Source organism: Thermobia domestica, chromosome 9 (assembly GCF_964235325.1).
Source record: "Thermobia domestica chromosome 9, izTheDome1.hap1.1, whole genome shotgun sequence".
Taxonomy (NCBI): domain Eukaryota; kingdom Metazoa; phylum Arthropoda; class Insecta; order Zygentoma; family Lepismatidae; genus Thermobia; species Thermobia domestica.
Window position 1 is genome coordinate 22,235,560 of NC_137462.1, and position 27,589 is coordinate 22,263,148.

Here is a 27,589-nt window from a genome sequence, read left to right on the forward strand (position 1 = left end):
TATTAAAGTAGATTACTGCTAATAACAGAACTGTATCTAGTCATTTTTCCGAGAAGAACAAATAGGATACCATCTAAAATTTATAATGAAACTTGAAGAATAGTTATTCTTCTTAGAGAATTTGTTACAATTACTAAGCAAAAATTTTCTTGAAGAAATCACTCCTGGACAAAATTCCCCGTCTCGAAAGATTAGGCAGAACGGGAATTCCCGTTCTGCCTAAAGATAAGATTATTTAAAATAATTTCTACAAAGTGCTGGAAGGCTTTAAGGCAGAATGGGAAGACACCACCGGGTTCGATTCCCGGCGGAGTTCATGTGGTTCGGATTCCACGTTAATCAGTAGGTTCACGTCTCATATAGTCTCGCTGCTGAACGGGACGTTAAACTCAACTCAAGTCAATAATGGAAGACACCAGACCAAAGACACTACATACCAGATAATGAACCTTGTAGCACTGATTAACCGCAGCCCACATCATCACGTTTTTGTAAACACTTCTTTTAATCTTTGTAAATACGTATTTTAGACTATAGTGTAAATGAAATGAACTCTTTCAGTTTAACGTCCCACGATTATGCTCTTTAGACTAAGGGAGACGATGATTAAGGCAAGTGGATGATGATGGAAGAATCGGTGGAATTAGAAAGTGGGAGGAAACGAGAAAACCCACTTACACGCTTTTGTCCACCACAAACTTACTTGGCCAGGGGTTGAACCAGGGACCTCGCGCACCAGAAGTAAGCGCTCTATCACTGATGCATCGTCAAGGGCCCGCCCCCCAAGCTTATGTGGTCTACCTATTGTATTTATGAACACACAATATTTTGGCACAATTTGAGTACAATTTGTCTTCAAATGTTAATATATATACCTTCTGCATCTGAATGGGCCCCTTCAAATTTACCGTGAAATCGGCGCCCTTGGCCATCGTGCCATCTTAGACTATAGTGTATTTATAAGTATAAGCTCAGGAAACAAAACTGTTTCAAATCTAGCTTTTTCATGATTTTCAGTGTTAGATTACCAAACTATCAGAAAATGTAAGTATCAGAAGTCTTTTAAAACCGGTTATGTCCGCTCGTCTGTTTGTTAACGAGTATAATTTAAAAAGAAAAAGTACGAGTTATCAAGAAAAGTTTTTATTATTATTATTATTATTAATTAATTCAGCGTCCCAGGAATATTTCGTCATTATCTCTCTATTCCAACTGGAACTGGTCGAAATCTATAATTTCCTGTTTGAATTTTATGAAACACTATAGAGCAGTGGTTCTCAAAGTGGAGTCCGCGAGGCCTAAAAGTTGAAACGTGCTGTAATAAAATGGAACTCACTGCTGTTATGCAAGAAGTATTTTTAAGACTAAGAGACTTCAGCTTTGGGCAGTAGAATAACTATTCATCATTTCCAGTGCTCAAGGATTCCATTGACTCTTCAAGTGCAAAATCTCTCTGCTGAAATGCATATAACACTTCCCAGACAACACGTACGTGTACGACACATGTGCCCTATCCATGCATAAGCCGTACATGTGCACATGTGCATTTGTGTGGATGACGAACACATACATAATCCGTGCATAAGCCGTACACGTGAATTTACGTGGATGAAGCACACATACATAGCTCGTGTATGTGCACATGTGCATTTGCGTGGGTTACGCACACGTATATAACCAGTGACTAAATCGTGCATGTTCACATGTGCATTTGCCCGGATAAAGCACACATTTATATAACCCGTGCCTAAGCCGTTACGTGCACATGTGCATTTGCGTGGATGAAGCACACATTTATATAACCCGTGCTTAAGCCGTTATGTACACATGTGTATTTGTATGGATGCAGCGCACGTACGTAACCCGTGCTTAAGCCGTTATGTGCACATGTGCATTTGCATGGATGAAGCACACATTTATATAACCCGTGCTTAAGCCGTTATGTACACATGTGTATTTGTATGGATGCAGCGCACGTACGTAACCCGTGCTTAAGCCGTTATGTGCACATGTGCATTTGCATGGATGAAGCACACATTTATATAACCCATGCTTAAGGCGTTATGTACACATGTGCATTTGCGTGGATGCAGCGCACGTACATAACCCATGCTTGAGCCGTGCATGTAGATATGTGCATTTGCGTAGCTGAAGCACATTTAAATTACCGGTGCTTAAGCCGTTGTGTGCACATATGCATTTGCACGGCTACTGCACGTGTGTATGAGACGTCCATAATACCGTGCAAGTGTATACTTTTACCTTCATTATTTTACTCTCATTCTCATCAACAATATAAAGTAACCTCCAATTTTGGTAGGAGTCGTTTTTCCTCCAGGCGGTGTTATAGAGACTTTTCGCCGAATGACAGCTGAATGATTGTAGAAACTCCATAACGTCCGCTCAGCTAGGATACAAGATCAACAGGTGACAGCACTGTACTCTTGTAACTACTGTCAGACAGTTCATAGGTTTAAAAATTATTTTCGTGACTGAAATTAAAATACCGCTAATTTTACAGTAATTATGTAATATCTTCAAGTAGATAAAAGATAATTGAAATATGGAACAAGAGCGCCCTAGACAATATTATTTTGCGTTAGGTACCGTTATCACAAGTCACCTAGCGGTTTTCCGTTTTCAGCTGTTTAGAAACGCGAAAATAAATGCCAATTTTCAAAATGGCTCGAAATCGAAAGCAGATAAGTGAGTCGTGATAACGATTTCTCATGTAAAATAATATTGTCTAGGGCGCTCTTGTTCCACATTTCGATTATCTTTTATCTATTTGAAGATATCACATAATTACTGTAAAATTAGCGGTATTTTAATTTCGCCGGGATGAAGACTCTTAACCTACTCACAAATCTTGAGTCACTTGACCCACTCCATCTCTGTCCTGTATAATTTTGGTCAGCCCATTTAGTTATGTCAGATTTCCAGGCAGAGATATCCAAAACATGCGGGACCAAGTTAAGTTTAAAGGGCTTTGACCCTCTTAGTTCCCACAGGATCGGCAACCATGGCGGGCATGAACACATATATTCCTATCGAACCAGAATTTTCTGCATTATAAGTGAGAGTGGTAAACATTTATCCATCGAACCTATATACAGAAAACTGAAATGAAATCTTTCAGTTTAACGTGTTACGATAATGCCCCTTAGGCTAAGGGAGACGATGATTAAGGCAAGTGAATAATGATGGAATAATAGGTGGAATGAGGTTGTGGAAGGAAACAGGAGTACCTCAAGAAAACCGACGAATACAACTTTGTCCACCTGGCCGGGGATCGAACCAGAGGCCCCACGTACCAGAGGAAAGCACACTACTATTCACCCATCTTATCACCTACATACATATAGGGACTATCTATGTAGCAATTTAGTAAATAGAAATATTTGCACTTTGGGGCGTTGTTTGCAGAATCCCACTATGGAGCCAAGAATATTTAACTATTTTTCTGAGACGGAAGGAAAACATTAACCGAGCAATTGTTGAGTTGGTTGCGGAGGATAAGAGGAAGTCTGGGCCAATTAAAGAATAGAAAGCCACTAAATGAATTTGTCTTCTTCAATAAAATGTCACCGGTCGTTCCTCCCTTGGGTGGGCATTTAGTCTTCTCTCCAAGTGACGTCATCATTCTCTGGCCAGCAAGACTTATCAACTGAAATAGAAGGAACCAATTAAACGTCTGATATAGTCTAAAAGACCAGAACCTCAGTGGAAGTGACGATGAGTTTTTAAGTGAAACCGCAAGTGCTGAGTGACGGTATCTTTCTTACCAAATATGTGAATAAATCGGTTAGAATTTTTTTTTCAATAATAATAATAATAAGTGTGTGGTGCTGTTTAGTAGTGGCTAAATATAATTCCGAACATTGTGATAGGATTTTAGTTTTTGCAGTAATCAAAGTGGTGATATTATTTAATTTTCCGCGTGATTTGCTGATTGGTGGGCTAAAGTGAGGAGCTGATTGATTGATTGATTGATTGATTGATTGATTGATTGATTGATTGATTGATTGATTGATTTTGGATTGTTCATTTGTTTGTTGATGTTTAGCTCTCTTTCTAGCATATACAGGGTGGCCCATAATTGTGGATATGATGTTTCAAAGACTGCGGTAAAGAAACTAGCAACATAACTTCAACATAAAACTGAACATAAACACATTATTCTCATAGCTTTCCTTACAAGAATTTAAATTTATGTTCTCCATTGGCATGGTCCACCAATGCATTAAAAAAAATTGATACATGCCTGGAGACAAAGAGTAACGTTGTCACAAGCACCTTGACAGACTCGTACTGGTAACCTGTGGAACTATTCTGTGATAGCTTCGCGTAGTTCGGCCAAAATTGTGTATGTCATGTTGATACATTTCGTCCTTTAAAACACTCCATAAGAAAAAGAAAAAGTCAGGTGGTCTCAAATCAGGAGATCGAGCTGACAAATCCACTGACCCACGTCGACCGATCCAGCGCACGCAAAGCACACGCTGGTCCGGAGACAACCGCTCTGACATCCTGTCTTTCATATACTAACGGTTTCAAGTCCAGTGACCGTTATCTATACCCTCAAGGTACACAGTCTTGCCATATCGTATTTTTTTTTTCAGAATTACAAACACTACAGTCAGTCAAACTTCATATACCGGTACATAATTATGGATCTCCCTGTATATGAGACATGGACCTACCGTTTAAGGTGAAATCTGTACCACCTAATGTGTTTAAAGTTCTAATTGTCTCGCAACGAAAGTCAAACCCAGGACCACATACACCAAGGGCGCACGTGCTAGCCAATAGATTAACAGCGAGAGGTTGGTTTCAAAGTTCATCGTTCCATTCAGCATCGAGACTACATGAAGCATGGACGTATAGCTCAATGTGGGATCCGATTCACGTGAGTTCCTCACCAGGAATCGAGCCTGGGTATCCCGCTATTGAAAATGTTCATACTAGCCATATTCCCACGAGTAAGCTCAAATCCACGTTTCTGTTTCGTAAGTCCATGAGGAGGCACGGTGGCTTAATAGTAAAGGGCTTAACTATGGTGCGTGGGGTCCCTGGATAAGTCCCCGGCCAAGTCAGCTTGTGGTGGACAACATCGTCTCCGTCGGTTTTCTCGGGGTTACTTCCGTTTCCTCCCACATTCTCATTTCGCTAATTCTTCCATGATCATTCACTTACCTTAATCATCCATCTCCCTTAGCCTAAAGAGCATAGCGTGGAACGTTAAATTCAAAGATTTCATTTCATTTCGTTTTTGTAAGTTCATCTGATAAGCAGAGGCTTATCTGGAAGGTAACACCTGGGGTCAACCAGAACCTAGACTATGATAGGTATATCAAGAGTTTACTATGAACTTTAAAAATATATATAAAAAATAACAGCTTAAGTTATTTTTGTCACTCAAAAAACTGTAGGTCTTAAGCCACCCGGCCCCGTGCTAGATCCGCCACTGCTGATAAGAACGCAAATTCATGAACTAACAATCGGTATCAGTAATGATGTTAAATTTGGACTCTTTAAATATTATTTAATGCCACGTTAAGAAAATTGAGAGTGTTTATACCGATCTGACGTCTGTATTTTAAGGCTCCTCTGCAAAAGCGCCGATTTCTCTGTAAATTTGGGCGGCCCTTTCAGATGCAGAAGGCATATATATGAGGATTTTAAGACAAATTGCATTCAAATTATGCCAAATATTGTATATTCATAAATACAATGCGGGACCCACATGAGCTTTGGGGGACCCGGGCCCCCTCGACACCCCAGGATCGGCGTCCTTGCTCCTCTGTAGCGTCATGTATAGAGCGCTCGCCTTCGGTACTCGCCCTCGTGGGTACAAAACCTCCAAGAAGGTCTCGAATGTAAAGACAAATTGCTATCTGGATTCTATTTAATAGCAGAATCCGTCCTTCATAATCTCGATATTGTATTATGATGTCAAACAGTAATAATAATAATAATAATAATAATAATAATAATAATAATAATAATAATAATAATAATAATAATGCACCCACGGGAAGGGGCCACCGGGACCGGACTCCCCTCAAAAAATTTCGTAACTCGGTTAACATTTGTAGATTTTCTTAACAGAACTAAACTTGTTTAACTGATTGATGTAGGTTAAAGATGGAATTCTACGTTTCATCCGTACTTTTACTTTTCTTACAAAAATAAGCTAGTTCTAGCAGTAAATAACAACTACTTATCGTCTTTTCGAGTGCAGAATAAGATATTATATTTTATATTATATAGACTCAATATTATATAGAATATTGGACACCTTCCAGCAAAAATTTCTGGATGCACGCCAGTCTAGAAGTGAAAGAAGTTAGATCTTTAATTGACCTGTCTTTTTTTTTAAGTTTAGCGTCTCTTTCAGCAGCAAGGCTATATGAGACGTGAACCTACAGCTTAGCTTGTGGTTCGAATTACAGATAACGATCTCACGGCCACTCTGACTGAGGCAGAATTGTTCTTCAGAGCTCAGACCGATGCTGAGGCGGATTCTTTAAATATAACGTTCCATAGCAGTTCTCTCTTACCGATTTATCATTGAAAATTTCCTTGTGGTTTACATTGTTAATTTTACCATGTTAAACTGCCCCATACAAACTGCAGTGTAACAATAACGTTTATGTATATTTAGTTACAAGGGCAACAAGGACAATAGTCCGGTACCTTATGATAATAAAACTAATGGCTAGACTTGTTTAAACTTGCTTTCTTTATGGTGTTCAGTGTTGCCAATTTGGGGAGAAAGTCGCTAAATCTAGGGGATTTCACTACCAGGATAGCGACAAAAAATATCTTTTCCGATCAGTGACTTTTCTGGTGATTTTTTAATAACAATTTGGTGACTTACAAACAATTTGGCGACTTACTTTTGTGCTGTGAACAACTTGTCCTGTAATCAAGTAGTATTAACTCTAATCAGTTCAGGAGCTCCTCCGTGGCTAAGCGGTTAGCGTACGCGTCTTTGGCGTGGGAGACCCGGGTTCGATTCCCGGCGGGAGCTCGTGTGGTTCGGATTTCACGTTAATCAGTAGGTCCACGTCTCATATAGCCTCGCTGCTGAAAGGGACGCTAAACTAAAATCAACTCAACTCAACTCAACTCTAATCAGTTCAGATGTATCTATATCTATATCTACCTACTTATCTATCTATCTTTATGAATGTATGTATGTATGTATTACTTTTGCTTATTTGAATCAGCACAGGTGTTGACGAGCTGGGAAAGTACATAAGCTTTATCTCCATATTCCCGCTTTGATTGCTGTTATCTCTTGCTCTCTAACGGGAACCAAATCCAACCTTTAATGTCACTTAGTTTGCAGTCTTTGCAGACTTTTACTTTTGTTCGTTTTTCTAAACCCATTTTTGATTTCCTTTGTGGTGGACAAACGCCGTGTGCGTGCATTTTCTCAGGGTTCTCCCGTTTCCTCCCACTTTCTTCATTCCACCATTTCACTCATCTTTCATCATCACCGTCCCCTTTAGCCTAACCGGCATACCCGTGGGACGTAAAACTTAAAGATTTCATTTCCATTTTTGATTACGTTGAAGTGAAATTGATCATAAAGCTAAAAATATATATTGTGTTAAAAGTTAAATTATTTTTAGTTACGAGGAAGGAAGAGAGACGAAATTCCACGAATATATATATATATTGCGACCTTTCAACCAAAATTGGAGTAATTTCATCTCCTATTTAGCGACTTTTTGTATCAACTTGTTGGCAACACTGATACTGGAATATAATAAGTGAGGAAGCCATATTGGATGGAAGTGTATTTTCAATTTCTGCGAAATAAAAAGTATTAAGGAAATACAAAGATTAAAAGTAACAAAAAATAGTTGAATTTATTGAAATAATTATCGTGATAAGTTTGGGAGATTATTAAAGTAATTTTAATCGAACAGAGACCGTAATATTTAGTAGTATGTGTGTTACACTATCGAAATGAAATAACATTTCTAGCTTTAGGTCTCACAGTTATATTCTATGAACAGGGAAGGAAACGGGAGAACCTCGAGAAAACCCCCATCACATTCTCAAGTGGCTTGGCACAGGTGCACACCCAGAATTTTTTCTTGGTAGGAGTCAAATCTTTGGGGGAAGATCTAATACTATAAGACACTACGTCTATATAGTATTAAAAGGGCATTATTTTGCATTCCAAAAAACGATAGGTAATTGTAAAATACTTCCATCTTATTTTAAGAAAAAAAAGTGATAGAACTTGATTCTTTTTATAAGAGAAAGAGTACAGATGAAGTGTAAGATCAAATTTTCATTCTACATTACTTATTTCCTTCTTAAACAAGTATCGTTCTACTGAAAAATGTACAAAATGGATGTTGTGTTAGGAAGTTTCGTTAACTCTGAGCTCAGTGAACACTCCCCTCCCTGAGGATCAGATCCCAGATCAAACCAGGAACATCTCGCACCAAAGACGAGCGCGTAACTTCTGAGCCACCATGCCCCTCAATTGCTTTTTAAATAAATAGATAAAGAAATACCTAAAATAAATAAATACTTTATCACTTTGTTACCTTAAAGTGATAAAACTGACACTTAAAAGTAGGCTACAAGGCAAAAATAAATGACCAAAAACATCATTAAAACTAATGACGATTTTGATTTGTTATCTTTGTAATTCAGTATGTAAAATATAGACAGAGTTGAAAAGAGACATTTGTACCATATATATATATATGTATATATATATATATATATATATATATATATATATATATATATATATATATATATATATATATATATATATATATATATGTGTGTGTGTGTGTGTGTGTGTGTGTGTGTGTGTGTGTGTGTGTGTGTGTGTGTGTGTGTGTAGTGATCTGACAGTCTCCAAGCTCTTTCTCCGAGAGAATATCAACAAGCATCAATCACTCTTGACCATGGTTTGTTTATTTTGTTAAGTATATATCTGTCCATCTTTCCGTTCATGAATCTTCACTGTGCAATATGTATGTCCTACTAATCTCCTATTGACACAAGCTAAAAGTGTGTCAAAGATAAGAACTGATTAACAAATTCCGGCTTGTGCAAATCCTTTTTAACAATTTTAGCCCCTTCCTTACATTTTAGTATTATTCTGTTGACAGAAATGTAGGTCAGCCTAATATGTACGATTCTGTAGTCATAAGATACGAACTGGAGCTGAGTTATAATAACTGCTTTGAATTTAGAAAGTGTTAGATTTTTGAAAATTTTAAAAAAGAAAAATGGTAGCTCATATTACTCGTGCAAGAAAGTTCTGGGAAGAGCGTGTAGCTCGTGAAGAAGAAGAAGGAGTTATCTACGCCCCTGGAGAACTGCGGCGATGGAGCAGCTTCGGCAACAGTCGCCAATCTTTAGAAGATGCACCCACTTGGAACAACATATACTGCACAAGTACGTATTAACACTGAGTGCTTTGTAGTTTACTTCTTAACTTGATTAGCTATACTCAGTGGCGTATTTACGATTTTCTTTCGGAGGGGCTTTGCTAACTTTCGGGGAGGGCTTTGCCTGAAAATGTGAAAATTCTGCAAGATATTTCATATACTTTACTATAGTAAGTAAGATTTCGGGGGGGGGGGTTAAGCCCGGAAGCCCCCCTTCCTAAATACGCCACTGGTGAAAGTGTTTTGAACCAAATAAAAGATGGTGGTTGATTTAAAATTTGAAATGAAAAGAAAAAGACATCTTTCAGTTTAACGTCCCACGATTATGGTCATTAGGCTAAGGAAGTCGGATGATTAAGGCAAATGAATGATGATGGGGGAATTAGTGGAATGGGAATGTGGGAGGAAATGTGAGTACTCCGAGAAAACCCACGGACATGATGTTGTCTAGCACAAACTTACTTGGCCGGGGATCGAAACAGGGACACCAAACACCAGAGGTAAGCGCTCTGCCACTGTGCCCCACCGGCAACAGAAATCGAAGTTCACATCTCCATCGAAGACGTGTGTGCTAACCCTCATAGCCAAACTATATGTAAGAAAATGAAATGAAATCTTTCAGTTTTACGTCCCACGTTTATGCCGGCTAGATAAAATGGTGAAATGAAGAAAGTGGGAGGAAAGAGGATAACCCCGAGAAAACCCACGCACATGGTGTTTGTCCACCACAAAGTTCTCTTGGCGTGAGAGCTCCCAATAGGAGTCGAACTTCAAATCTCCCGCATGAAAGGTGTATATGCTAACTCAGAAGCACATCCATGCGAGGAGTTCCATTGTACCTCCTTCCCCCGCAAACTTCATCAAGTATATTTTCCTATCGGCATAACCGTGGGACGTAAAACTTAAAGATTTCATTTTCATTTGTATATTTTCCTAATAGAACTACACTTGTTTAACAGAGAAATCATTGATGTAATACAAAGATTTTATCTTACTCTCCATTTGTACTTTTTCATTTATTATTCATACAGGGTGGATTGATTTAAATCACTTGATTTTTTTTCAATAAAAATCGTTGATTTAAATCAAATTCCGAAATAAAGAATTTAAAGTGAAAATAAGTAAAATCTTGTTTGTTCTGTTATTTCGATTATGAAAGATAAAGATCATAATACAATGTAGAGACCTACACGGGCCGAATTTTTCGGCCCGAGCCCAATCCAGCCCGAATGTACCTAGGCCCGGCCCAGCCTGAGCCCGAAAAGTTTTGGAGATTTTCGGCCCGACCCGATAATTTTTTTAAAAAAAATTCTTGGCCCAAGCCCGGCCTGGGCCCGATAAATTTTAAAAGTTCCATTTTGTAACATTTTTCACGGACACACTTCTTCAACGTTTGCCTTTATTCTAATTATCGTTTAACGAAAGTCAATAATTATTAAAGAATTGCAATTAATCGGCCCCAGCCCGGCCCGACCTGAAGAGAAATCAGTGTCGGCCCGCCCAAGCCCGGCCCGTGCAGGTCTCTAATACAATGAGACTCAAATGAATGTACAGCACAGTATGAAAACGAGAATCAAGCAAAAGATGATTAGGAAAAATCCCGTTTTGGAAGGTAACGGAGCAATCCTGCTTTCTTCTCTTCGTAACATAGGGTTTTTAAATCGTTAACTGTTCCAACGGGGAATTTAATACGAAAATTATTTTGTGTGCGCTTGTTGTTTATTCCTGGACAATATATATATTTCCAAAAATAGATATATATTTCCAAAAATAGATATATATTTCCAAAATTTTTGCATTTTTTTAAAAATATGCCCCAGCCAAATATCAGTAATTTTTGTGGAAAAGGTGTTATATTAATAGACGTTGCAGTATTTTTTTTCCTTAATGCTTAAAAAACATTGTTCGGGATTGAAATAGGTTAACGATTGGGGATTAATTCAAAATTGAACTCCAATACTTTTACTTAAATGGCGTAATTAACATTCAATACTAATTCCTAATAGTTTTTCCTCATTCGTGGCTTGTATTATACGAGGAGAAAGATTTGATTTAAACCAAAAAATTAGATTTAAATCAAAACATCAACAAAAATGATTTTTTTTTTAAATCGTGATTTTTTTCACCATGTTACTCAAACAATTTAGTTCTACTATTTTTTTTCTTAGAATATAGGTGGCAATGCTTAATAATCACTTAATATAGAAGTACACCGGTTCAATACAGTGGTGCCGGAGTTTGGGATAATAGAACTTTTGAACCGAAAGCGGTACACAAATAATGGTTATACCAAAATGAAGCTTTGTTCATGCATATACTTTTAAACTAAGTAGTAACGATTGAAGTTCACTAGGAACCACACGGTGTTGCCAGATGTAACCGAAGATTTTTTTTTTTTTTTTTTTTTTTACAAAACATGAAAAATTGACTCATAACAAAAAATTAAAAACAAACTTTGAAATTATCGTGATAAAACTTTTACTTACATGCAACCGACAACACTGCAATTCATTGAATCAAAACGGGGACACTTCCAGAATCTGCCGTAGAACTGACAATTCAGTTCGTGATGAATAGCAATGTTTATCATCATAAGTTCAAAGTTAGTTTTTCATTGTGTTCAGGAGTTGCATAATGTAGACAGATCCGTAACACATCTTTTGATGCACTGACACATCACCACTGTTGCCAATTCAGAATGTTAATTTATGAAAACCACGTTTTCCCTAGTAATCCCTTACAGAGGCCTCATCCGATTAGTTATCGATAAAAATGAAAAATTCTTTTTTCCATTCCATAGTTTCGAAGCTACTCGAACTATTCAAACTGAAAATGAACGACAGAACATCCATACGTATGAGTTATGAGTCAATTTACATGTTTTGTAAAAAAAAAAAAAAAAAAAAAAAAAAAAAAAAAAAAAAAAAAAGATTTACACCTTCGGTTACATCTGGCAACACCGTTAGTGTATTTCAATCGTTGCTTCCTAGTTTAAAAATATATTCATGAACAAGGCTTCATTTTGGTATAACCACTATTTATGTATGATCTGTCAGGAAAGTAAATGTACACCTATTTTTCGAGTCTGGCATTCCTGCGCTCCATCCGTGGAGAGTATGAGAATTAAATCAATCAATTGTTTACTGAGGGGCAAAAAGAAAAGCTTAATCTGAATAATACATTGCAGAGGGGCACAAGCTGTGAATACGAATAGTGCATTGTGTAAATAAAGGACGACACCGAAAGAGAAAGCCAGAAACAGCTGTTAAACTTACAAAAAAAGAGTAAAAATTGTCGAAGTGGGAACATAAAACACAAATACAACAAATACGCCGACAACTAAATAATCACCATCCTATGGTCTTGGTGTAGTGGTTAAGGTGCTGGCTTACAAATGCAAAGGTCGCAAGTTCGAATCTTAAGCGAGGACATTTTAAAAGTTTTTGTTAATAATACATACAACTTATGAGAGATGGTAAAAGAGGTCGTATTTAGTTTTTCGTAGCAATTATTATTGGTAATGTTTAGTACTGATAATACTTTTTGTCTTTGCGTATTGCTTTTGTTCTTGTCTTCATTTCCAAAGAGAAGAATATCCGAACAAATGCCACCAAAATTCCTCATATTTTGAATGTAAACGCCATTTGCAATTAGTGAAGAATAAAAATGGAAAGTTCCGATGTAGCTGCAAAAAGTAAAAAGAAAAACATGGAAGTGGATCATACTCATGGTTATTAAAAATACAATTTCTACATGCCTTACACCTCCCGACCACGTTTCTACGTTAGCAAGTAAGAGGTTTGTGTTTAGGTTAGGCTGGTCAATACGTTTTGCAAAGAGGCCCGGTTTAGCTCTGACGCACCACAGGTGCGAGAAGGGAGAAAAACACTTTTTCTCTCTGCCTCTGTGTGTCTACTTATCTATCTATTTGTATATATATAACGCTATTTATGAATGCCATATCCACCCTAATTTTCAGCGGATTGAGACGAAACTTGGCACAAACATTAATTGTTGAAATATCTTGATGAGTTCGTTAACCAGAATAATCAGATGAAAATGTTCAAAATGGTGGCCCTTCAAACTCTTAAAAAGTTCCAAGGGAACCAAATTTCGCCCATAAATAGGTATTCAGAAAGTTTGAATAAATTTTCCTCTTTTACTGAAATATTTGTGTGCAGAAACTTATTGAAATATTGGACCCGATTAATCGCCTAAAGAAGGTTCACGCCCTTTCGCTACGGTCAGGTTTTTTTTTTTTTTTTTTTTTTTTTTTGCAGGAGGGGGTTATTTTTCTATCGGAACAAGATGATTGTTAGTGATGATATGAAATTACACATTGAAAGTGAAGTAACTTGTGAAACGTGTTATTTGAAAGAATAATATAATAAATGTGCATTCCTCTAACACAGAGAACTCATGTATTTCGAGTTCGGGAGCCTGAATGGCGAGGAGTGTTATTTGATTTGCTTTTTAGTAACACATTGCATTGCAAATAAAGGTAGGCAACATTAGTGGTAAGTAAAATAATAATAATAATAATAATAATAATAATAATAATAATAATAATAATAATAATAATAATAATAATAATAATAATAATAGGTGTTGTTTGTGGCAAGGTAATATCTTAATCAATTCTTCTTCAAACGTAATGATTGTAACGCCATATCTCCCTTACAAACAAAATATTATCAATTTATATCGAGAGAACGGGAAACTGTAGAGCGATGGGACCAACGTTGGACAGTATGCACTCATAGTACTCAGAAAAGTAAGCGATTTCAATGCAAAATGAACGAAGAGTCATTGTCATGGGTACTCATGGGGCCACGGCAGAGCCCTCTTTAGGCAAAATGTCGATAGCTTATATCGAGAAAACAGGAGGTGATACTGGGATGGGACCAACTTTGGACACCGTGGACCCATAAAGCGCATCGAAAAAAATAGGGGGGGGGGGGCCGGCGCCAGCCAGCCTTACTTATTTCCACATAATAATATAACATTATGTTGTCGAAATACACACACGAGTTAGCTACTAATATTTCATATTATTATTATTATTATTATCCACAGCGTCTTTTCATTACGTGTGCGTGTTTGACATGAAGCCAAAGAGAAGATCCATCATTCGTAGAAAGAATAATAGTCAGTTACTTTAACTGTGAACGACAGCGAAAAATACGAAAAGAGTGGACTACCTGTATCGTAGAGAAGCAATATTTTCTCTCAAATGGATAAAAAATCAAGCCGAGATTGATTCGAACTCGCATGGACGGCGCGAAAAGCCAGTGCTTTGTCCACTTTTTTTTTAACTGACTCACTGAACGTGTTTCAGTAACTTACTTATTGCTAATTTTACTTGCTTCAATCGTTTAACTTGCTTTTTCTAATAACTTATAACGACAGAGACACGAACACAGAAACATCGAGAACAGTTAAAAATCATAGATGCTCTCCCGCCGGGAATCGAATCCGGAACTCCATACACCAAAGGCGCACGTGCTAGCGACTAGACCAGCGGGAAGGGCACCACTATCTCCCTGTGTCGTTAGGGATTACGACCACTGTCTTGCCAGCTATCACTTCTGTGGGTTGTATACTTTGATCACATGTTTCTTCTCTGCTGGAAGAGTAAAACCTACATTATATGTAATACATGGGGTATTTAGACCTACATGCTCTTCATATAATGTAATAAAAGGGTCATGCTGGGAATAAGAAAAAGAACATTCCTTGGACAAAACGGAAACTATTGGCATCAGAAATATTTATCTACGAGGCATGCGCAGTAGTATATTTCAGAATAGTTACTGTTTTGTTCAGTAAACGAAACGGGTATAAAAAAGCAAATATGTCGCGTCAACGAGATCGACCAGATTTGACAGGGGCGGAAGCAGATGTATAGTAATACAACAACTTCGCTCAGTTGATACGAGCCGAGCCGGTTGATATCACTACCCGACTTGGTCTTCTGCTTGGGCTCAAGAATTCGACCGTGCAGGTCTCAGCCTTAATTTTAAAAACTACAGTATAATTTTAAGTACTACAAGAAAAATACCTTTGACTCGACTCGGATTGAACTCGAGTCGAGTCGAATTTTGGCTCGACTCCTGCTCTTCCCTATTCGTATTTGTATTTTGTTTCCACTTCAACAATTTCTACTCTTTTTTTCTTCGTTTACCTATTGTTTCTGGATTTCTCTGTCGGTGTCGTCCTTTATTAACACCATGCACTATTCTTATTCCCAGCTTGTGACCCGCTTCAATGTCTTATTCAGTTTAGGATTTTCTCCTTACATTGACTTGACATGTGATTGATTTAATTCTCACTTTCCGCGCACGACCGATGAAAATGTTTTATTATTATTATTATTATTATTATTATTATTATTATTATTATTATTATTATTATTATTATTATTATTATTATTATTATTGTTATTATTATTATTATTATTATTATTATTATTATTATTATTATTATTATTATTATTATACTATTGAACTTGCACGGCGAAATTACTGTATAATACGATATCATTTCAGTAATTTTATTCCATTGTATGTTATTTAATTTATTAATGGGCACTAAATTGTATCCAGATCAACGAATAAATTAACTACGGCATGCACTTTGGTGGAAATATTATTACATGAACATGTTTGGAACGAACCAATAATGTTATTGCAATGATATTTCCACCAAAGTGCATGCCGTAGTTAATTTATTCGTTGATCTGGAGACAATTTAGTGCCCATTAATAAACTAAATAACATACAATGGAGTAAAATTACAGAAATGATATTGTATTATACAGTAATTTCGCCGTGCAAAATCAATAGTATAATAATAATAATAATAATAATAATAATAATAATAATAATAATAATAATAATAATAATAATAATAATAATAATAATAATAATAATAAAACATTTCCATCGGTCGTGCGCGGAAAGTGAGAATTAAATCAATCACATGTGAAGTCAATGTAAGAAGAAAAGCCTAAACTGAATAAGACATTGAAGCGGGTCACAAGCTGGGAATAAGAATAGTGAACGGTGTAAATAAAGGACGACACCGAAAGAGAAATCCAGAAACAGCAGGTAAAAGGAGAAAAAAGAGTAGACATTGTTGAAGTGGAAACATAAAATACAAACACGAATAGGGATGAGCACAAGTCGAGCCAAAATTCAATTCAACTCGAGTACAATTTGAGTCGAGTCAAAGGTAATTTTCTTGAATTGAGTTCCGAGCCAAGTCGCTGTTTTCGAGGTCTAGTTTCGAGTTGAGTTGAGTTTTATAATGGCTCTCTCGCTCGTTCAGCTCGTTTTAACTCGTTTTGAAATATTGGCCTGATCAGACTGGAAAGCGAAAGCCATAAGAAATGTAAGCAGTAATGTGGATACTTTCAGTGTTGCTCGCGACAGGGGTGCATCTCATCTCGTAATTTTAGTGCATCTCGTGGGGCAATTTTAGTGTATCTCGTCTTGACTAGATAACGAGAGGACAAGAGTTTCTTATTATTATTACGAGACAGCCTCAAATGTCGTAATCACCAATATAACTATATACTGTAGTTCTTCAAAGCAAGGCTGAGACCTGCACGGTCGAATTCTTGAGCCCAAGCAGAAGACCAACCCGGGTAGTGATATCAACCGGCTCGGCTCGTATCAACTGAGCGAACAGCTCGAGTCGGCTCGGTTGGGATGAGCCGATGACCCGAGCCGGCTTAGTTGGAACAAGCCATCGACTCAGCTCAATTGAGCCGATGGCTCGAGCTTTCTCGGTTGGGATGGGTCACCTACTCGGCTCATGTGAACCGGTTCGAGCCAGCTAAGTTGAAACTAGTTCATCAGCACGTTTGGACTCAGCTCAACTAAGCCGATGGCTCAAATCGGCTCGGTGTGGTGAGCTGTTGGCTCGGCTCACTTCTCGATTCGGTTCGATATTGAATGAGCTGTAAGCCGAGCCGCTCGAGCCGTTAAGAAGCCCAAACCCGGTCCCAGCTGTTTTGAATATGTTTGGATGAAGCCTATAACTTTTAACAATTTTTTGCTCGAGCCCGAATACTTGCCCCTTCGGAACTCAAACCCAGAACGTGACCGATGTCCTTGCCTCCTGAAGACTTCCAGACGATCGAGATCGACAGTCAATTAGCTTTTACTATTCAGATACAAACCGTATATCTTTTAAAGATTATACATGGAGTTGATATAATAATAATAATAATAATAATAATAATAATAATAATAATAATAATAATAATAATAATAATAATAATAGTTTTAAACTTGTCCTGAAATTTGGCAAAACTTACTTAAAAGTAGAGATTTCGGGGAAAGGGTTCCGTACCTTCAAGACACACCTCTGCAACTACCAACATTTTAAACTAGAACCTTTTATTGAAGTTTCATGTAGAAAGTATGTTTTGAGGAAAATAACTGTAATAAATATAACTGAATATCACGCGACAGTAAGGCATATAATAAACTAATTTTTAGAATATGCAGAGGTAAATATAAAAGCTTTGCTACAAAAATACCTACACAGAGCATAATTCAATGAGCTCTGAAATACAATGTAACGAAATAGCCTAAGAGATTCATTCTACATAGCAATTGTTACTTAAAGAATGGACATACACTATTTCGAGAATCTAGACAAGACGGGAAATGTTTACGATACTTTTCGTCTCGTCTCGATTCTCATCTCCAAAGAGAGACGAAAATTTTGATTTAGCCCTGACCCGTCTCGAATGTAAAATGTTAATTCTCATGTTATTTTATTTGTTTTAGAAACGAGATGAGAAACTCCTCTTCTCGTGAGCAACATTAAACCAAACCGAAATATTCTTTCCAAATGTCACGTTTATCCTTGTAATGGTATGACCTGAGCGATAATTTAGCTTCTAGCTTTTAATCTTCTACCAGATAATATAAATTATTATTATTACTATTATTATTCCTGAATATTTGATAGTTCAAGTATTGAAACATCCGAGTATTCAAATATCTGAATATAATAAAACGTATGTTATCGCTGATCAATCGCCATCAAAAATTCTAAAGTAAGAAAAAAAATTGCAACGTGCATTCGCAGAAGCACCTTGACCACTGAACCGCGATCGCTACGCGGTAAACGATCCTTCTTTAGTCTGGTTACGTTAGGTTTCTTTGTCTCCACTTGCAAACTTGTATGTTATATTTTTCGATTCAAAATGTCTTTCGTATTTCTTTTATGAAGTCAGCAAAGTTTATATTAATAACTTGAGTTTTTCTTAAACCACTGGTTCACAAGTTCGTTCTTTCTCCACACGAAACTACAAATATGACAGATTGAATTCTCATACTCCCCATTTCTTTCAAAGCAGTCGCCATTACCTGGTCAAAGACTTATTTCCGCCACGATTCATATTAACCAAAATAAATTCATTTTTCGGAAGCGGAACTTTCACTTTCCGGATTTCGCAAAACTATGGAATTCAGTTATACTCCGGAATTCAGAAGAATTTTGGAACTCGGAAAGAATCCGGAATTTAGAAAATTCCGGAATTGAGAAAAACTCCGACTTTCGAAAAAATCCGGATTTTCCGAATTCCGGAATGTTAACGAAATCAGAAATTTCTAAATTCCGGATTTTTCCGAATTCCGAAATTATTACAAAATTGGAATTTTCCGAATTCCGGAATTTGTCCGGCTTTACTTTCGTGAGTCCGAAAACTAATAATTCCGGAACGGGCTATCCCTAGTTTATACACAACCTTTCAGAACACTAAGCTAGTAGTTGTCTACAAACAAACAAGTCATGCAAAGCATGTTGTATACTGCAATACGTCATGTATTAAAATCCGACACCATGACCCTTTTATTACATTATATGAGGAGCATGTAGGTCTAAATACCTCATGTATTACATATAATGTAGGTTTTACTCTTCCAGCAAAGAAGAAACATGTGATCATAGTATACAACCCACAGAAGTGATAGGTGGCAAGACAGTGGTCGTAATCCCTAACGACACAGGAAGTGAGCGTTGCCATCGCTGCTGGTCTAGAGGCTAGCACGTGAGCCTTGGGTATATGGAGTCTCGGGTTCGATTCTCGGCGGGAGAGCATCTATCATTTTTAACTGTTCTCGATGTTTCTGTGTTCGTGTGCCTGTCGTTATACGTTATTAGAAAAAGCAAGTTAAACGAGTGAAGCAAGTAAAATTAGCAATAAGTAAGTTACTAAAACGCATTCGGTGAGTCAGTTAAAAAAAATAGTGGACAAAGCACTGGCTTTCCGCGCCGTCCATGCGAGTTCGAATCAATCTCGGCTTGATATTTTATCCATTTGAGAGAAAGTATTGTTTCTTTTCGCTACAGGATGGATTTTCTCTTTGGTTTCATGTCAAACATGCTCACGTAATGAAAGGACGCTGTAGATAATAATAATAATAATAATAATAATAATAATAATAATAATAATAATAATAATAATAATAATAATAATAATAATAATAATATGAAATATTAGTAGCTAACTCGTGTGTGTATTTCGACAATATAATTTTATATTATTATATGGAAATAAGTAAGTCTGGCTGGCGCCCGCCTCCCTAATTCTTTTGATGCGCCTTATGGGTCCACGGTGTCCAACGTTGGTCCCATCCCAGTATCACCTCCTGTTTTCTCGATATAAGCTATCGACATTTTGCCTAAAGAGGGCTCTGCCGTGGCCCCATGAGTACCCATGACAATGACTCTTCGTTCATTTTGCATTGAAATCGCTTACTTTTCTGAGTACTATGAGTGCATACTGTCCAACGTTGGTCCCATCGCTCTACAGTTTCCCGTTCTCTCGATATAAATTGATAATATTTTGTTTGTAAGGGAGATATGGCGTTACAATCATTACGTTTGAAGAAGAACTGAGGAAGATATTGCCTTGCCACAAACAACACCTATTATTATTATTATTATTATTATTATTATTATTATTATTATTATTATTATTATTATTATTATTATTATTATTATTATTATTATTATTATTATTATTGTTTTACTTACCACTAATGTTGCTTACCTTTATTTGCAATGCAATGTGTTACTCAAAAGCAAATCAAATAACACTCCTCGCCATTCAGGCTCCCGAACTCGAAATACATGAGTTCTCTGTGTTAGAGGAATGCACATTTATTATATTATTCTTTCAAATAACACGTTTCACAAGTTACTTCACTTTCAATGTGTAATTTCATATCATCACTGACAATCATCTTGTTCCGATAGGAAAATAACCCCCTCCTGCAAAAAAAAAAAAAAAAAAAAAAAACCTGACCGTAGCGAAAGGGCGTGAACCTTCTTTAGGCGATTAATCGGGTCCAATATTTCAATAAGTTTCTGCACACAAATATTTCAGTAAAAGAGGAAAATTTATTCAAACTTTCTGAATACCTATTTATGGGCGAAATTTGGTTCCCTTGGAACTTTTTAAGAGTTTGAAGGGCCACCATTTTGAACATTTTCATCTGATTATTCTGGTTAACGAACTCATCAAGATATTTCAACAATTAATGTTTGTGCCAAGTTTCGTCTCAATCCGCTGAAAATTAGGGTGGTTATGGCATTCACAAAAAGCGTTATATATATATATATATATATATATATATATATATATATATATATATATATATATATATATATATATACAAATAGATAAGATAAATAGACACACAGAGGCAGAGAGAAAAAGTGTTTTTCTCCCTTCTCGCACCTGTGGTGCGTCAGAGCTAAACCGGGCCCCTTTGCAAAACGTATTGACGAGCCTAACCTAAACACAAGCCTCTTACTTGCTAACGTAGAAACGTGGTCGGGAGGTGTAAGGCATGTAGAAATTGTATTTTTAGTAACCATGAGCATGGTCGACTTCCATGTTTTTCCTTTTACTTTTTGCAGCTACATCGGAACGTTCAATTTTTATTCTTCACTAATTGCAAATGGCGTTTACATTCAAAATATGAGGAATTTTGGTGGCATTTGTCCGGATATTCTTCTCTTTGGAAATGAAGACAAGAACAAAAGCAATACGCAAAGACAAAAAAAAATTATCAGTACTAAACATTACCAATAATAATTGCTACGAAAAACTAAATACGACCTCTTTTACCATCTCTCATGAGTTGTATGTATTATTAACAAAAATTTTTAAAAATGTCCTTGCCGAGGATTCGAACTTGCGTCCTTTGCATTTGTAAGCCAGCACCTTAACCACTACACCAAGATCATGGGATGGTGATCGTTTAGTTGTCGGCGTATTTGTTGTATTTGTGTTTTATGTTCCCACTTCGACAATGTTTACTCTTTTTTTTGTATGTTTAACAGCTGTTTCTGGCTTTCTCTTTCGGTGTCGTCCTTTACTTACACAATGCACTATTCGTATTCACAGCTTGTGCCCCTCTGCAATGTCTTATTCAGATTAAGCTTTTCTTTTTGCCCCTCAGTAAACATTTGATTGATTTAATTCTCATACTCTCCACGGATGGAGCGCAGGAATGCCAGACTCGAAAAATAGGTGTACATTTACTTTCCTGACAGATCATACCGCTTCCGGTTCAAAAGTTCTACTATCCCAAACTCCGGGTTGCATTGTATATTGGGCACCCTGTGTATTGCATCTCCCAAACTTTGAACCCCTCCCAACAAAAATTTCTAGCTGCTCGCCTGATATCCAAACTATATGTAAGAGTTTTAAGAGACAATCTTTCAACAGAATTTTTGAACAGTGTTTCCAATTGGGGGGAGGGGGCATAGGGCATGTCTTCCTGGCGTGATTACTTACTTAATAATACTTCGTTTTCTAGGAGAAGATTTATGCTAATGATGTCATGCTTACTGTACGCTTTGGCTTACACACTTTTGTTACAAATAAAATTAATACGAACATACACAAAGATAAAAAGAACTACTAGAAGTAAAGTTTTAAATAAAAGTCGAGGAATTTTAAGATTCCGTAATGACTCATCAGTAGGAGCAGTTCTTAAATCTCAAAGGACATTCAATTTATTCCATAAAATCCCTTTTTTTTCTAAGGGAGGTTTGATTTACAAAAAAATATTTATATACAGGGTGAGCATAAAGTCTTGCCCTGATCACAAAAATTTATTACAGAAGAACCGTTTGACATAATAATGTAGACTGGTTAGTTATATAGGTTAGTATTACAAGGTTTTTTTTTTTTTTTTTTAAGACCACTTACGTTAGACCACTTCAACGTGTGCCCCCTTGGTAGCTCGGAGAATGTCTACGCGGTATTGTAACATGTCTTCTGTCACAGTACCCACAACTGCTTGTATCCTAGCCTTCAGTTCCTCGACGTCAGCAACAGGTGTGGCCATACGAAGTCACAAACTTACGCTGAACACTGATATGGCGATTTGCTTTCGTGATACCACAGCACGCATTGCGCTTTCTCCTGCTTTGATGCCATTTCGCCAACTAACCCGCGCGCGCCAAGTAACGTACTGCGTCACTCTTGGGTAGCACTAGTGCCATCTATTGGTCTTTAAAAAAAACTTGTAATACTAATCTATGTAACGGACCAGAATTTACATTATTCTGTCCAACGGTTATTCCGTAATAAATTTTTGTAATCAGGGCAGGACTTTATGCTCACGGTGTATTTATCATGTCCATCCATCCATCCGGGAGATAAATAAATCTCGAGAACCATTTGTTTAATTATTACCAAATTTAGTCATAATATAAACAGTCTATTATGGATCGAGTTCCGTATTAGACGAGAAGTAGTAGAAATTAACCATTGAAAGATCTTGTCCTCCTCATTCGAGGGAGGTACGGGAAATCACATATCGATAGCAACGCCAGTACGAGCGCAGTTGAACTAGAAATAGTGATGGGCAAACCGATTCACCTCTCAGATCGCCGCTCAATAGTTCGCTCTCTAAAATGAATCGGTTCATTTGAACGGCTCAGTGACTCACTTATATTTTCACAACGGGGTGAAGGGGAACTTAGAAACTAAAATTGTATTATCAAACTAATGCATTATATAAAACAAATTTAGAAGGTATAATTCCAATTTTAGATTACAAGCATACTGCTATTAACAAATTTAACCTTTAAAAAATTACAGGAAGTTATAGTTTTAGACTAATGCAAATTATAATTAACAGATGTTATTATATACAGAAAAATGCAATTCAGATACAAAATACACATACAAATTAGATAAGTGTGAAAATATATCACTAATGAAAAAAAAAGCTATATGCAAATTACATCCTAAACGAATCAAAATACACAATGCAAAATAATAATAATTTAGATTCAATACTACAGTAATAAAATTTTAGAATTCCTGCAAAAGTGTTACAACTTTAAACTCAACGCCAAAAATATAATTTCATTACATCATGAGAAATTAAATGTTTCCTAAAAATGTTGGCCACCACTCCCCCCTTAGAATACGCATTTTAATCAAAGTAACCCCGTGGCTAAGCGGTTAGCGTACGCCTTTGGCGTGGGAGACCCAGCGTTCGATTCCCGGTGGGAGCCCATGTGGTTCGGGTTTCACGTTAATCAGTAGGTCCACGTTTTATATAGCCTCGCTGCTGAAATGATATGAAATATTTTAGTTTAATGTAAAACGATTATGCTCTGTAGGCTAAGGGAAACTATGATTAAAGCTACTTAATGATAATGGAAGAATTAGTGGAATGAGAAAGTGGGAGGAAACTGAGTACTCTGAGAAAACCCACGGACATGACGTTGTCCACACCACAAACTTATTTGGCCGGGAATCGAACCAGGGACCCCACAAACAAGAGATAAGCGCTTTACCACTGAGCTACCGTGCCTCGCTACTAAAAAGGACGCTAAACTCAATACCAAATCAAATCAGGCCCGTAGCCAGCCCAAAAATGTAGGGAGGCCCGGTATAAGTTAGGGAGGGCGATCCAACCATATTATAGGCCATTTGCAAGCTTACCGTGAAAATTTTAGGGAGACAGTAAAACTTAGAGGCGGCCTGGCCCCTTGGCCGTCCGTGGATGCGAGACTGAATCAAATCTAAGTAACACGATAAAAACTGAATTCGAGCAGGTGAAAACACACATTAACATAGTTAAAGATTCCACTATAAGAGAACGTACACAGTAAAAAATGGTTGTATTAATTCAACTCAATTTTAACACAGGGCAGTGGTTCCAGCGTGACTACCACTATGTGGTGTTAGTTCAACACATAGTTTAACACAGAGGGTGTGTTACGTCTTTAACACACAACCGGTGTTGAGTCGTGCCGTAAGCGTTAATGAACCACAAAATTACTCTCTCAAAATATGTTAAATCGCCTATATGTGTAATGTGTTTACATTATGCTGTCTAAAAAAAGAAAAAAAAAAAGCACTTTAAACAAGTAAAAAAAAAATGTACTCCAGTGGCGGGGGGCGCACGAACCACGAACCTTTCAATTACTACCCGCGTGCTTTTTCGACTTGGCGACGGAGGCAATGAAGAAAACGTCGCTTGTAGAGGGATAAATTATTGAGGTCTTTTGAATTTGGCTAATCAGAGTGCTTCTTTGAGCCGCGTATATTCGACGATAACCGTTCGGGATAAGATAAAATCTGCTCGCCATGTAGACCTAATTTTATAATAAAATGATGACTGTCTACTTTATTTTATAGTTCTTCCATATTCACTTTCAAATGATCGGCGCCAGTTGCTATCTAATAAAGTTGATGCGTTTGTTGCTTCTAGTACACAATCGTTTAGAAAAATAAGCAATAAATGCATCAAATGTGGGAGATGAATTTAGAACACCTAAATGGCACATGCCTAGCACATCTTGTGCTGTTAGGGTTTCTTCAGAAACATTATGTAAAACAATCGAAAACACATTGCGCGGTTTGCATTTTGAAATTTTGCGTATACCTGGATTTGTTTAAGTATTTCTTTCTATTGTGTTTGTCTGTAGCTTCAATTCATAAGCCTTTATAATTAGATGCCCAACATATTTGGCAATCACGCAGAAAACAACACCGAAGATTCTACACTTGTGTTAGGGGAAAGGAAGGGAATGGCGATCAGTTGGGAATGGCGATCAGCCCACTTTGCCCTCTTGCGCGACCCGAGGACAAGTTAAACTAGTACTGCCATCTATCTCTTGTGGCAAGGTTTCTTGTGTATTGTCGAGGAAGTTGTCAGAAGTCTACAGCGTGCTGAAACTTGTTTTTGTTGATTTTCTTATAAGGATCTGCATATTTCAACTCACGATACGTACAATTTTAAGTTGTATGATCTTGAAGTTACTAAGATTCATAAAAAGTTATATTTACGTCTAATACACGACACAGAGTTATATTTCAAATAACCTAAGTTTTACAGTATAACCAGCTCAATTTTCAAAATGGCGCAATGTTGGGAATGCCGATCAACGTGATCGGTTTACCATCATGGTGATCGCCATTCCTAACAAACATTTGGAATACTTTTCCAGTCAAAAATTATAAAAGAGGCTAGACCTAAGATAGGTAATACGCCTACTTGACTCAAACACTGAAACTTTGATATCGGTGTAACCTTTGTGGATCGTGGGTACATGGTAACTGTACTGTTGTGGACTCACCACATGGATATATCTGTGACGTGTCTTTGGAAAAACGTCAATAAAACATTCAGTTGACGTTTCTCAGTCTTTCGAACGCGCAGTATAGAAAAAAATCACTTGAACTGCCTATGAAAGTATGTGTGTTTATTAAGCTTGTACTGTGATCGCCATTACCAACATGTGATGGGAATGGCGACCAAAGTAGCAATTTGAGTTTTTTTCCATCGTGTTCCCGAACTGAAAGAATGATCCTCTTTTTATTTTACACATTTATTGTAGAAGGATTGGAGTACGTATTTACAAATTTGTTTCAATATATTTTGCAAATGAAATTAAGTAATAACACATTTTTCTTAGGTGATTGCCATTATCCACCTCTCCCCTAATTTAACACACAGGCTGTGTGTCATTTCAACAACCGGCATTTGACACACAACTCCAAATGGAGAGTGAGTTGTTCTAACCACTTGTTTGTGTTATATTTTAACACAATCGTGTTAACACATAGGCATGTCGTTAACACATATGCATGAAACGATTTTTTTACAGTGTACAAGAGATTCCTAGAATCCATTATCCATCTTAATTTGTTTGCACAGGCTCTATTCTGACAACTAACATTCAATATGGAGGCATTATAGAGGAAGAGACGTTGGTTCGAATCAGGGGCGGATTCAGGTGGAGCGATCGGGGCGATTGCCCTCCCAAGAAGAGGAAACTTTTTCTTATTTTATATAAACAAAACTCATCCCAGAGTTTGGAGCTCTTAAAAGTAGCTCTAAGTGGTAATATTACAACCCACCGCCCCTCCCCCCCCATAAGTCGCGTCCTAGATCCGCCCCTGGTTCGAATTAACGAGAATCTGCTGTATTTCCATCGAAAGAACAACATACTGAAAGAAGCCTTCAGAAACCATATGCATACATATAATTCGTTTATTTTATTTTATTTTATTTAAATAGGTTTCTGTTCATTTAACTTTTTAAAACAAAATTGGAAATGTTAGAATCAGGAAATGAAATGATTGCCTGCCTTTACCAGCTCATGAAGCTTGTCGCTTATCATTTTAATGACAGCATCTGTGGAGAGGAGCACCCTCAATTCATCTGAAGGTCATAGTGACGTCACGGCTATCACGTGGGGGACAGGGTTCTGTTTTTCCATGCAGCCCATTGAATACTCAACACGCATCTACGTGTGTGTGATCCGTCATGCATGTATGAGTTGTAACTGGAATAATATTCTATTGGGCAAAACCGCATATATAATCGAACTATTATTTTGTTTTCGTATAGTTAAGACTTTTTCAAATTGAAATATAATACAACAGATATTACACCCAATTAGAGTGTACATCTTCCATAGTACGTACAGGTACAATATAATACGTATATTGTCATTTTCACTTTCAAACTTTGTTAGGTATAAATCGCTTCATTGTTCGTGATTTTAATGAATCAGTTAGTTGTTAGTTGCTACAAAATTTAACCATAGATGTAACTAGAGGCGTCCCAGGCTCCTCTACAAAAATT

The 27,589-nt window shown here is 37.0% G+C and overlaps 2 protein-coding genes across 3 annotated transcripts in view; one reads left to right on the forward strand and one right to left on the reverse strand.

Moving 5' to 3' along the window:
- Positions 1 to 12,080, reverse strand: part of LOC145694456 (ionotropic receptor 21a-like) — a 34,193-nt gene extending 22,113 nt beyond the window's left edge. Inside the window, exon 1 of the mRNA XM_081770725.1 lies at positions 11,924 to 12,080. Within this exon, the coding sequence (XP_081626851.1) occupies positions 11,924 to 12,030 (107 nt within the window). The 5' untranslated portion in view covers positions 12,031 to 12,080. The remainder of the gene's footprint in view (positions 1 to 11,923) is intronic.
- LOC145694457 (uncharacterized) overlaps positions 1 to 27,589 on the forward strand; it is a 108,157-nt gene that overhangs the window by 3,433 nt on the left and 77,135 nt on the right. Inside the window, exons 1-2 of one of the 2 annotated variants that reach the window (XM_081770727.1) lie at positions 3,700 to 3,804; positions 9,156 to 9,444. The exons of the other annotated variant lie outside the window; for it this stretch is intronic. Of the exons in view, the coding sequence (XP_081626853.1) occupies positions 9,276 to 9,444 (169 nt within the window). The 5' untranslated portion in view covers positions 3,700 to 3,804; positions 9,156 to 9,275. Of the gene's footprint in view, positions 1 to 3,699; positions 3,805 to 9,155; positions 9,445 to 27,589 lie in introns of those variants that run through there. 2 annotated transcript variants of the gene reach the window in all.